This window comes from Centroberyx gerrardi, chromosome 21 (assembly GCF_048128805.1).
Source record: "Centroberyx gerrardi isolate f3 chromosome 21, fCenGer3.hap1.cur.20231027, whole genome shotgun sequence".
Taxonomy (NCBI): Eukaryota; Metazoa; Chordata; class Actinopteri; order Beryciformes; family Berycidae; genus Centroberyx; species Centroberyx gerrardi.
Window position 1 is genome coordinate 9,804,430 of NC_136017.1, and position 10,877 is coordinate 9,815,306.

The following is a 10,877-nucleotide window of genomic DNA, read 5'->3' on the forward strand; positions in this document are numbered from 1 at the left end:
GGCAAAAATCTATTATCTTTTCAGAAAAAAACGCTTTTTCCTCCCATAAAAGGCCCTAACTACATACCGGTGTTTCAAAAGTAGGTATACAATTTAATAATAATAATAATAATAATGTTTATTAATAATCATAATGTATAATTTTAGCCTAGTCATTTTAACAAAATAATTAAACATTTAATTGATAAGTGTAGGTGGAAACAGGAAATATTTAATTATATAGTAAGTGTTTGTTAAGTATAGAAAAATGGATACCTAAAGATGTATGTTTTATTTGTCAGTCTGAAAAGTCAGGTTGAAAAGGTGGCTAAACTCTATTCTGCAACATATAAAGGTGGATAAACTGTTTAGGTGGGTTTACCCTCCACTACATCCCTGCTTACCACCCAACACTGCTGTTAAAGCATGCAGTGTGTTACGTACCTGGACGCACAGTCTTGCTCTGTGCCTCTTGCTGTACATGGTGGGGGTGAAGGACACGGTGATGAGGGCTCCGGTGGAGCCGATAGGAGGTAACACCCCAGAGGATGGAGTCACCTTGAACTCACTGCCGCTGCCTGGGAGCAACGCCGCTGTGAACCGCTCTGGCCTCCTGGAACCAAGACTTCAAATTACTAAAGGCCAAGAGACGACCATTATTCTGTTAAAAACGAACTCACATATGAGTGGGCACAGCATGCGTTTTAGATGTGTTAGTGTCCAGGAATGTTAGGTCATTTTTTTTCAACATGTCCCGTGGTGTTTCGATGGATGTTTTCAAGAGTGTAGTGTTAAACTGCTTTGCTGTGGTTTAATACAGAATCACCCTTGCTGCAAATCCCTTTAAGTCAGCATGTATGGCTGAGTACTGTAAGCCTGTCAATTCAGGGAGCCCCCTTGGCAGCTTGTCGTCAATCAGTATTTTATTTTCTAAAAATTACTTTGGTAATTCCGAAATAAAATTAGCTAGAGAAAACCTCAATCTATTTACCACTACAAGACATTTCTTAATTAAACTTTCATGAGATAGTTGCAAATAAAACTATGGTGAGAACTGGAAAAAAATAAAAAAACACTTTTTTTTTTTCAATTTTATGTTACTGTTTTTGTTGACCAGAGATTGAAACTGATGTACATACATAGGAATATCAAGGTGCCCCTTACTGAAACTTGGATGGAATAAGAGTGAATGAAACAAAGACGAATATGGACACACACACACACACACACACACACACACCTGGTGGTGCTGGTCAGACGGAAGCCCACAGCAGAGGTCTTGCCCAGCCCAACAGCTGCAATGTGGATGACATCATCGACCCGAGGCTCCGTGGCGACAAGAGTGATAGGAAACGTCCAGAGTCCGCCGGACACGCACTGCACCACTAGGACCACTGTGCATCTAGACACACACACACATAAATACACTCAAAACAGTTTTTATTGAAGCAGCTATGGAAATAACAGGTATGGCATGGAAGAAGATTAAACCATCATCCATCCTACCAAAAACAACATTCTACTTTATCATAAAAACATCACTCTCATGTCTTTGTTAAAAATGAACACATGCTCTGAATAACACGCAGGTAAAGGAACAGCTTTAACCATTAACTATGCAGAAACAACCTAAAACCCCTAAAAACATCATTCTAACAATCTAATTTATGTAGCAAACATGATTCAGTCGTTCTAATTTACTTTAATAATACCACTGTTTGTGTGTGTGTTTGTATGTGTGTGTGTGTGTGTGTGTGTGTATTAGTTGGTGGTGGGAAATTAACACCAGGTGGTTAATTCTGCCTGTGGCTGGTAAGTCTTTAGCAGGTAACCAACCATCATTTAGAGCCTCTTTTACAAATTTCACTCTTACTCTTTATCTTGAAAGTGTAATTCCTATTTATCTTTTATAACATGATTCTCTAAACCGGTCTTTATATTCCCTCTTCCATCTCCTGATACTTGCCCTCCTCATCTCCCTACCCACGCCAGAGAAATACCATGCAGATAATGGAAGAGCCTATTAGCGTTGCCGCCCCCCCTCATTTCCTCATGGAGAAGTCATTAGCTCTCTGAGGTATTGATTCTACCGGGGCACGCCTCATTAATGGACTCCGCAAATGAAGACAGCAGCTGATAAATGAATGCACTGTTTACTCAGCGGGATCACATGTAATGTAAGGATTACAGTACAGAACAGGTAACTGTTTACAGCGGTACTGTACAAATAGAGAGATCGTATACTTCAGATTACATACAAATCAGATTAGATACTTTTGAAAATAAATGATGACCACGAGATAACTCAAAAATTTGTTTCAAGCGAGAAAGGCTTTCAGGCACTAACAGAATTTTAAACCTCTAGCAATAATAGCTGATAATGGTTGTAGAATTGGATAAAAACCTTATTCAAATTAAAGCCTTTACATGAGAATAAAGTGTTTAACTGCAATAATCAATGGATTGTTGAGGCCAAGTAACCCAAAACTAATTGAGAGTAATCAGATTACATTATTGACTTTAAGTATTCCGGACAATTAAGTTCCTGATTACAATTTGAAGCAATTTTAAACAGTTATCTGGAGTGGATTATGTTTTGAAAGTAACCTAATCTGTTACCAGCTGTACTGTACACAGTAAAAGAGTGTTTGTGTCTATGTGTGTGTGTGTGTGTGTGTGTGTGTGTGTGCCTAATAAAACATCCAATGCTCATCCTCATTAACTCCCATTCTAAATTACAATGCTAACAAGTTTGAAAAGCCTAGGTGGTTCGATTGTAAACGCAGTAGAGCTTTTTACAGCTGGGTTTTCTGCTCACACCAAACATGATGTAATGTCTATGGGGATCTGCACTAACATAGCTAGTGTTATTTTACCAGAGGCAGCTAATGAGCTGACCTTCCTTTACCTTTAAGAGAGCACCGCAACCTTTAGGTACAAACATTAAGACTCAGCACATGTAGACAGTTAGTAATAAATGAATGCAGAGGCCACACCCACTCAAGAAGAAACAGCACTATTCCAGCTGGAGGGGCAGAGGGACATAGAGACAGTGAGAGAGAGAGAGAGAGAGGGGAAGAGACAGAGATAGCAATCGAGAGAGGGATTGAGATGGAGGGGGAGAGAAAGAGAGTGAGAGTAAGATGCAGGGAGAGAGACACAGAGAGTGAGCAACAGAGAGTGAGGGTGGGAGAGAGAATGAGATGGAGAGAAATAAAAGAGAGAAAGAGAGAGATGGAAGTAGGGGGAAGAGCAAAAAAGAGAGGGAGAGAGATAAATTAATGCAGTGTTTACCCAGGAAGGATGTATTATCTGAACTGTACACAGCAGAGAGAGAGAGAGATAGAGAAAGAGAGAGAGCAAATGGAGAAAGTGTCTGTGTGCCTTCTTTCTATCATGTGCGTCTCTGATCGTGTGTGTTTTAGTCTTGTGTGTGCGTGTGTGTGTCTGAGAATGTGTGTGTGTGTGTGTGGTGTTTGTTTTTTATTTCTCAGTGTTAGCGTTATGTATTTGTGTGTTGTGTGGCTTTGTTTTTTCTCTCACACAGAGGTGTGTGTGTGTGTGTGTGTATTTGTTTACTTCTCTCAGAATGTGTGTGTGTTTATGAGTGAGTATCGGTGTGTTTATTTGTGGTTTGTGTCTCTCAACGTGTGTGTGTCTGTATGTGCCTTTGTTTCTCTCTCTCAGAATGTGTGTGTGTTTATGAGTGAGTATCGGTGGTTTCCCTCTCTCTGAATGTGTGTATGTGTGTCTGTATGGGTTTTTGTTTCTCTCTCTCTCAGAATGAGGGTGTGTTTGTGTGTGTGTAACTGTGGTTTCTCTCTCCCTGAGTGTGTGTGCAGGGTGTTTGTTGGCTTTTAGCTGGTAACAGTACCAGCGGTGTGGTTTATGTGCGGGCGACAACATGAGCAAACTCAAAGCTACTGAAACTCATTCACACAAGCTATTCAATGAAAAGCCACTTCTGGAACTCATTCAAATGCCTTATGGAAGAAAATATGAACCAGAGTGTGTGTGTGTGAGTCAGAGTGCTTGTACATTAATGTGTGTGTGTGTGTGTATACTGTAACCTGTGCGGCCTGTGGGGGGCGTAGACCAGATTAAGCGTGAGTGTTACGATGCCGGACTCAGGATCCCTCCTCGCTGCCTGGGCGGAGACGGAAACGCACTCCTCCATCTCAGAACGCTCCGCTTCGCTGTCCAAACGCACCTTGCACAGGAAGTCCTCCAGCGTCACCCGGGAAACTGTCCAGAAACAGGACGTAAGGAGGCGGGAAGGAGGCGATGAGGAGGCGTATTTGGAAGGAACACCTCACCAAAACACATAGACTAACAGAAAGACACACAACCACACACGTCCTTTCAAGTGTTGCTGTACTTGTGAGCAACGGTGGAAACAAAGAAATAACTTAGTTGCTGTACTTAAGTGGGTTTGAGCAACTACTTTGAGAACTTAAAATGTCTGCACAATTTTCTGCTTCTATACTTAAGTATTTTTTTATTCAAGCATAGATATTTAGACCTTCTTTTACTGGAGTTTTAGTCATAAAAGTAGTCTACTGAGACCTGTTACTACTAGTCATTCTGTACTTAAGTCCCATAATTGTCACTGGCTTTGTTGATATAATTAAAAATGATTCAAAAAAACATCTCCAAACCTTCTATTGTTAATGCATTTTTTTTTTTACAGCAAAATGGATAATCAGTTTGAGAACATACATATGATTTTGAGGATTTTTGTTTGCTCCTCTTCAAACTTGAGTGAGAATAAGTGGAGCAACACTAAGTCTCCTTGAGTAAATTATTTCAATACTTTTTCCACTTCTGACTGTGAGGACATTACCTAACCTTAACTCTTATCCAAATACGAACCTAATTAATTCTAACTCATGACCCTAAAAATAACCCCTTACCCTAACAAGGTCTAGCAAAAGTGTTTTCTGATATTGCGAGACCATTTGGACCCAAAAAAAAGAGTAAAAATCACATACTGACCCACACCCTCCTGTCCTGTGCTGTCTTGTTTCCCCGGCACACATCCAGTGAGCAGGACGTCCACGCTCTCCTCCAGCCGGCAGCCTGCCTCACACTGCACCACCCCGAGCGCTGAGGGCTCAGTGGACTCCTGCATGGGAATCCCACGCAGGGGGTAAACCCACCGGATGGGCGACAACTCCTGCTCTGACCTGGCAGAAAGATTTGTGCAGGGCATTTTTACACTTAAACATTTGAAATTAGGAGCCTGCACTAAGGATGCACAAATACAGGATTTGAATATGTCTGACACTCGCTAATATAGGGTATCTGTGTCAGGATACCATACCAATGACAGAACTCAAAGCAAAGCAATTTGATTTTTGTTTTTTTCATGCCGATAAGGATATTAGATCTATTTAACTGAGTAAAAATGGATTGAAGCCCAAACATTTTTTCGATTAGCCCCAAAATAATAGACAAAATACAGATTGTAGTAAAAGTAATGGATTGCATTGCTACTTGGTGCATTATGGTACCTGCATTGTGTTGTTACACCCTTGTAAGTACATTATACAGTATGGATATCTCAATTAAGGTCAAACACAAAATTATTGTGTACTTTCAACATGTTTCCTGTTGTACACACTGGAATAAAGTCATTGTAATGCGTTACTTAAGTTTTTCTCACATAATATGATAAGACGTGGCATTTCATACCAATATACAGGATCTGATGTAACTCTCGTTTGTGCTATTTACAGTGAGAGTCTATGTAGAAACCTGCTTGGATGTACAAAGAAGGGGGGACATCAGACTCAAATTCAAAATGTCTCGCCCTTTTAAGATCTAAGGCTTTACTAAAGGTCAAGAAAACTTGTCTGATACCAGTCTATCTACGCTTGGCTTTAGACACAGACTCTTTTATGCAGATACACAAATAAATAGACACACACACACACCTTGTGTTGCTCGTGTTGGAGGTTGTGTTGTTGCCCAAGCTGCTGAGTGGCTCCATAGTGATGCAGAGCCAGGCCCGCTGTAGCTCCATAGAGTGAGGGGCGAACACCACAGGCACATCCAGACCGGCCCCTGCACTGACCTGCACGCCTACAGACAAGATGGGCAACGGACACAGTCACAAACATTTTTGAAAATTTCAGCCTGGTAACCAAATGGGAAATATAAGAGTTCACGCTCCACTTTGTTACGTGGAGATCTGCAAAACCATTAGAGTAGTTGGAGGCTGTTTTCAGACCTGGTCTATTGCAGCCATTCAAGTGAACTAAGAGAAGTTATTGAACATCTTTTGCACATATATGAACTATCGAAACAAACTCTGACCTGTATGAAATCAATCCTCCCTGGAAGGAGTGGTACTTAGCAGTTGATTTGCAAATTGTGAACACCAAAAGCTCTCTGCTCATTTGTGGCGTAGGTAACTAGCTAACTTTGTTTGGTGATGAAGTGGAAGTACAAGTAGGCCGGCATAAGTGGCCAATACCTCAGGGTCAAATTACTGCAGAAAACGCAGAGGGCTCAATAGTTCTTTATTTTTAGACAAGGAAAGAACCTCTGTGATTTTATAATATCTCTAAGTGAAATCACCCTTAGAAACCAGGACATTTATCACTGCTTCTTTTGGATCCTAGACATACATAGACTGAGTATTTGTTATCGGCCTAGGTCCCAGGGTGAGAGGATGCATTAGTTTTTCATTTGGGCCCTGCATATAATATGTTAAAGACCACCTCAGACTGATACCCAGACTTTGACATAGCAGACAAATGCTTTGAGTAATTTTTCAGAGTGAAGCCTCTGGCTTTAGGGCAAGCTTGAAAGCCTGACCATCTTCTCAGCAGAGGCAACTTAATGAAGCATACGTCAAAAACCTTGTTACAAAAAATTTTACAATATTGAGGGGTCTGGAATATTTTAAGTGTCAAGTGATTCAGTTTTTACATCTTTAAACAAAATGTTGCTTCCCAGAAATATTCACTAAAGCATTGCTTACTGGCTGGTGTAAACTATTGTGGTATCAATTAACACAATGTTATAGCTCTGTGCACATACGTGGTTCTGCAGAAAGTCCTTCAAAAATATATTAATTTTCATATTGAGCAGTGCAGTTTTTGCAAAAAAAAAAAAAAAATGATTTCATATTGAATTAATTTTCCCACAAAGCTCCACAGTACAATGCCTGAGCAGACCTTGAGTATGTCTCAGAGGGATGCAGAACACCTCCTTGTCCTTAGTAATTGGATGGCAGCTGGGGGCCTCACTCGGGTCCTCATCTGAGACAAGAAGAAATGTCAACATTACAAGTGTGTGTGTGTGTGTTAGAGTGTGTGGCATGCGTGTGACGAGAACGTGTGGGTGGAAAAAGTGTGTGGTTGTGTGTGTGAGAAAGAGAGAAAGTGCCTGTGAGTGTGATGTCGAGCAGGGCTGGGAGCTCAGTGGGGTTTGTGAAGGGAACGATGACGGAGGCGTGGGAGCCAATCACAGATGAGATGCTCACTGGCTCCTCCCTCTCTGGATTCAGGCCACGCCCACTCAACGAGAAACACCATTCCTTCAACTTGAGAGAAAGACAGAGATGGATTAAGAGACACAGAAACAGCCAGGAGAGAAATGAGAAAGAGTTAGAAAGAGGAAGAAACTAATTGACAATAATTTTCCTAATTAACTGACCTAATTCACTGAAATGGGTTTATTAATTCAGTTTCAAGAAAACAGAATCACTATATCAATTTAGATGGACCACTTAACCATACCTGCCCAACACACACACACACACACACACACCCTGTCAGCCACACACCTTCCCGGCATGTAACATTAACATCATCCCTAAGTTAAACTAGCACGTACCCTTTACAATTACCATGAATCTTTCTTTTAGATTTATGTCTCTTCAGGGAAGTTGTTGCAGGGAATATTTTTAGAAATCTATGGCAGGGAATAAGGGGACAGATTTCTGCAGTTTGAATAAAACGTGAAATCTGGGCCAGTAAAAAGCGTTATGAACTGACCCAGAGGGCCCCGAGCCTTATGTGGAGCACTGGGAGGGATGAGAGAGCGAATGAAAAGAGAGAGCAGCTGTTTAAACACCTTTAAGAGGAAAAAGAAGTGAACTATCCATGCGCTTAGTTATGCGTGTGCATGTACATGTGTATCTTTATGTGTGTGTGTGTGTGCGCGTATGAGTGTGTGTATGTGTGTACGTACGCCTGAAGGCAGGTGATGGTGATTTATGTAATGCATTTTCTTTCTGTGTTTGTGTGTGTGTGTGTGTGTATACCTGAGGGCAGGTGAAAGTGATCTGTGCTGTGTGGTTTCCCTCTCCGATGGACGAAGGACTAAAACGGACACCAAGCTGGGTGGAGGAGTGGGGTGCCACAATAAGCTGGAATACACACATACACACACCCACACAGGAAATAGCTTTCATGGGGACTGTAATGGAGGACAAACACACTTGTGCTCAAACAGACAAATCCTCTATATCACGCTGCTAGGCAACCAGCAGCTCTCCATCCAAATAACAGCAAGTCTCTTCCTTCCAACTGACATCCGTGATTCTCGTTTGTTGTTGTTTATGTGTGAAAGGACGAGAGCTGTGGTGGAAGAAGTGCTGGAATCCTTGAAGGAGCACTTCACTGAAAAACAAAGCTGATTTATTACGCACAGAATCTCTCTTCCAAAAACTGGAAAAAGAAGTTGTGCATGAAGTCATTTAGTTTTAGAGTTACTGTGAGTCAGCACAGTTTGAAATTGGCACAGTTTGAGTAATGCCATGTAGAGTGGAATACAAGTCACTGGAATTATGAAAATGAACAAAAATTATGGCCTAAAATTCTGAAAACTGTTGGGAAAAATATACAGTACTTTTCAATTTAGTAAGTTGCTTTGTAAACTTGTGTGTGGGCATTTTTAGGACATGAAATCCAAATAATTAAAAACAAATATCTATTGAACTACAAAGCACAACAAAAATCTCAGTGAATCAATATCTCTGAGTGCAGAGACAAGAAATTAGTTCAGATGTATGATAGTTGAAATGGGCCCTTCATTTTCAATAATGTGATAGAATAGTGAGCTGGTAAAAAGCAAGATATGCCTGCTAAAGGTGTGTGTGTGTGTGTGTGTGTGTGTGTGTGTGTGTGTGTGTGTACTAACAGTGTGTCCCGAGTCCATCTCCAGTGTGTAGTTTCTGGGGTTACTGTTGGCTACGGCCAGCTCCAGACTCTCTGCTGTTGGGTTAACCAGAGAAATGGTCTGTCTGGTCCATCTGGCAAATACACACACACACACACACACACACACACGTATGCAAACAAACAGATGCACATTAAAACATTGAAACATTTAGATGCCAAGACCACTGTTGCCAACTTGGTGAATTTTTTAAACAGCAATTATACCGTGTGACTCTGAAAACTCTCCATTGGAACCGATACAATTTTTTACAAAACATTTATTTTAGCTCCTGTAACCATGCCACCCCACCCTCCATTTATTTTCCCCTGCACAACGATGTTTTAGGAAGGCCACCTATATGATTGGAAAACCTCATGAAGGAGAACTGGAACCCCAAAATGTTCTGCAAAATATTCTGGCTTCTGGATGCACTGCAGTATTGTCTTTTCCTTAGGTTTTACTTCACACAAGTTTTGCACATAAAGGCTGTGTAGGATCTTAGAGTCTTCCACCCCCCTATCCCTGTACAATACGCAACAGAAAGCCAGCTTTAGCACATAAGCTGCTACAGAAGCCTGGGAAAATCCTGAGGGTGGGGAATCACTGGTGTGAACGTACTCACCCTAGTGTGTGTCTCTGTGTGTGTGTGTGTGTGTGTGTGTGTATGTGTTTGCATACTTTCCTAGCGGACAGCCCTGGCGTGAGAGAGCGTGTGTGTGTGTGTGTATGTTTGCATGCATACACATACTTGCCCAGCTGACAGCAGGCCTGTGGTAGTGTGACGACTGGAGGAGGAACAGCATACAGCTCCAACTGGTACCAGAACTCCCCCACCAGCTCCGACTGGAACACCACACTGGCAGGCAACACAAACACACACACATTTTAAACATTTTTAAAAAGCCAAAGGTGTGCAACTAAATTACAAATTCATACCTTTTTTCAAAATTTGTCTGTATGTTACAAATTAATGGTGAAAGTGCTCTCAAAATACTCTCTCTCGCATTTAATAAAAAGTGATAGTCGCTAGGTCTTACACAGCATTTAATAATAAATCCTGTAGAGAAATTCTCTTTTTGCTTGGCTCCCTCAAGGAAGGTCAGCTACAGATGAACCCACCGAGAGAACGTAGGGGCTTGAAACTGGGTCGTCAGGTTGAAGGCTAGTCTTCCTACTCACTATGGCTACTACTACTCCTTTTAAATTGTTCCCTGACCAGGACTTGAACCCAGGCAGTGACAGTGAGACCACTGAGTCCTAACCACTAGACTACCAGGGAGCCAAAGGACAGTCTTCCTCAGGGATGTGTAGCGAGTCTTACCTGCCCCTCCTCTTTCCTACTCTGCCAGGAGAGAAGGTGGCCTTGTAGGTGATAGCCCCCTGGGGGGGGACCGACACCATGTTGGCCCCACTCAGGTCCTCTCCTTCCAGGTACACGTCGAGCATCAGCGGCTCCCCATGTGGGTTATTGACAGGGATCTCTATGACAGCCGAGCTCTGGGAACACAGTATTTCCAAGGTGATACCTGTTCTTATTTTCTCATGTGATGTTTTTTTGGTCTAATAGTACCAAGAATGCAAGGTTCAGCTCTGCTGTAATAGATGAGCATGCAGCAGTACCACTACTTCAGTGTTGATTGTGAATATTAAACTTAATGCATCAGTTAATAATGATTGGCAATCAAATTCATTGCTATTTCTAAACAATACTGACAGGATTTAAA

General features: G+C 41.6%; 1 protein-coding gene across 1 annotated transcript in view; it reads right to left on the bottom strand.

The window, feature by feature from the left end:
• The window catches only part of LOC139917694 (cilia and flagella-associated protein 47-like), a 59,559-nt gene that overhangs the window by 779 nt on the left and 47,903 nt on the right, over window positions 1-10,877 (bottom strand). Inside the window, exons 56-66 of the mRNA XM_078290972.1 lie at window positions 10,475-10,650; window positions 9,902-10,009; window positions 9,133-9,244; window positions 8,255-8,359; window positions 7,375-7,531; window positions 7,164-7,247; window positions 5,916-6,063; window positions 4,975-5,165; window positions 4,050-4,224; window positions 1,220-1,381; window positions 424-592 (exon numbers count right to left, since the gene is read on the bottom strand). Of these exons, the coding sequence (XP_078147098.1) occupies window positions 424-592; window positions 1,220-1,381; window positions 4,050-4,224; window positions 4,975-5,165; window positions 5,916-6,063; window positions 7,164-7,247; window positions 7,375-7,531; window positions 8,255-8,359; window positions 9,133-9,244; window positions 9,902-10,009; window positions 10,475-10,650 (1,587 nt within the window). The remainder of the gene's footprint in view (window positions 1-423; window positions 593-1,219; window positions 1,382-4,049; window positions 4,225-4,974; window positions 5,166-5,915; window positions 6,064-7,163; window positions 7,248-7,374; window positions 7,532-8,254; window positions 8,360-9,132; window positions 9,245-9,901; window positions 10,010-10,474; window positions 10,651-10,877) is intronic.